Below are 2103 nucleotides of genomic sequence, written 5' to 3' on the forward strand. Positions count from 1 at the left end.
ACCATGAGCCCCAAGTGAAATGTACATGGGAGGAAACTGGACAAAAAACATTCTAGGAATTTAATTAAAACTGACAAAACTGGCTTGGCGCCTGTTACTCAAGTGGCTAAGGCGCCAGCCACATACACCTGAGCTGGCGGGTTCAAATCTAGCCCAGGGCTGCCAAACAACAATGACTGCTTCAACCAAAAAAAAAAACTGACAAAACCATATATTGGAAAAATATGTAAAGAGAAATGAAAAAAAAAAATGATAAATGGTTCTCCCAACTAAATAAACAAAAAGGGGCCTAAAATGGTGAAAGGGCTGCGCCTATGGCTCAGTGAACAGGGCACCAACCCCATATATTGAGGGTGACGAGTTCAAACACGGCCCTGGCCAAACTGCAACAAAAAAATAGCTGGGTGTTGTGGCAGGTACCTGTAGTCCCAGCCTAAGAGTTGGAGGGTGCTGTGAGCTGTGACGCCACCGCACTCTACCAAGGGTAACAAAGTGAGGCTCAAAAAAAAAAAGGGTCCTGAAAAAAACAAACCAAAAAAGAACATATCAGAACACAGAAGTGGTCTCAGGTGAAGGGTCCTCCCCTGGAGAACTACCACATCAAAGCCAGACATCCACCTCAGATGCGCCTGCTTTTTTTTTTTGAGAGAGAGATTCTTGCTCTGTCACCCCAGGCTAGAGTGCCATGGCATCAGCCTAGCTCACAGCAACCTCACACAGGCAATCTTCCTTCCTCAGCCTCCCCATTAGTTGGGACTACAGGCGTCCACAACACCCAGTTAATTTTTCTACTTTGAGTAGAGACAAGGTCTCAGTCTTGCTCAAGTTGGTCTTTAACTCCTGGCTTCAAGCAGTTACCCATCTCCCAGAGTGCTAGGATTACAGGTGTGAGCACCTTGCTTGGCCAATGCACCTGTGTTTGAGCAGCTTTTCCGTTCTGCTGCACAAAAGGCAGAAGTGAATTCCCGTGGGAAGGAGCCTGGGCTGCCCTCCCAGCTGCCTCCTTACCATCTCATAGGTCTGCATGGCCAGCTGCACCTTGTCATCGCTATACTCCTTGCACTTGCTGTAGGCGCTCTGGATCTTCTGCAGGTGCTCTACCCGCTGGTCTGCAGAAAGAGTCTTCACCGTGGAGATGTACTCTGCAGCCAGGAGGTCAATCTCTGCTTTCTTATCTGATGAAGAAATGGGTGAAAAGCTAGCCCTGCACAGACACTGCTACGTGCTCACCACCTGCCCACAAAGTTGGACACCGCCAAGTTGTGGCAAAGATGTGAACAGACACAAACTCAGGCTCTGAGGGCTGCACACACGTGGGTATCACCACCCACACAGTATGGGATCTCAGGCTCTACAGGCTGGGCACACTCGGGCACCACCACCCACATAGCCTGGTACCAGGGCCTTCCCAGCAAGACAACTTGCCCAGGACAGTCCCAGTTTATGACTGCTGTCCAGCACATGGTTACAGCCCTCTGACTCTCTCCCATCCCCATCTGAATGGTTAATATGTGGCCACCTTACCTGTGACCTGGATACTACTCTTAGATACCTTAAAGAAATTAGAATACCTAGGCACCAAGATACACATGAGAAACATTCATAATAGCAGAAAACACCTAATGTGTAAGCCACAGTAAAATCAATAAATAAGCTGTTGTCCAGAACTCAAGAGAATGTTGCCCAGCAGCAAAAGAATTAACAGGGCGGCGGCTGTGGCTAAAAGGAGCAGAGCACAGGCCTCATATGCCGGAGGTGGCGGGTTCAAACCCAGCCCCGGCCAAAAACTGCAAAAAAAAAGAATTAACAACAGCTGCACACAGCAGTGTAGACAAATCCCATGAGAGCAAGACATAAAAGGAAAACAAACTATATGATCCCACCGATAACAACGGCAGAAACAGACACAATTCTCAACTCTCTAGAGAGGTGAGAGGCTTAGAGAGATAAGAAAAATACTGTTGAAGGTGGTGGAACAACAGGTCAGCACCACACTCAGGGCACAGGCCCTAGGAGGGAGGGGTGTCAGGACCTGAAGAGCCAGGCAAGCTTCTAGGTCTTTTTTTTTTTTTTTGAGACAGAGCCTCAAGCTCTCCCCCTGGG

The 2103-nt window shown here is 48.4% G+C and overlaps 1 protein-coding gene across 1 annotated transcript in view; it reads right to left on the minus strand.

Annotated features, from left to right (window-relative positions):
- The window catches only part of ING5 (inhibitor of growth family member 5), a 36478-nt gene that overhangs the window by 16508 nt on the left and 17867 nt on the right, over window positions 1-2103 (minus strand). The window contains exon 2 of the mRNA XM_023509109.1: window positions 1009-1215. Coding sequence (XP_023364877.1) covers window positions 1009-1215 — 207 coding nt within the window. The remainder of the gene's footprint in view (window positions 1-1008; window positions 1216-2103) is intronic.

This window comes from Otolemur garnettii, unplaced genomic scaffold (assembly GCF_000181295.1).
Source record: "Otolemur garnettii isolate 467f Iridium unplaced genomic scaffold, OtoGar3 scaffold00364, whole genome shotgun sequence".
Lineage (NCBI taxonomy): Eukaryota > Metazoa > Chordata > Mammalia > Primates > Galagidae > Otolemur > Otolemur garnettii.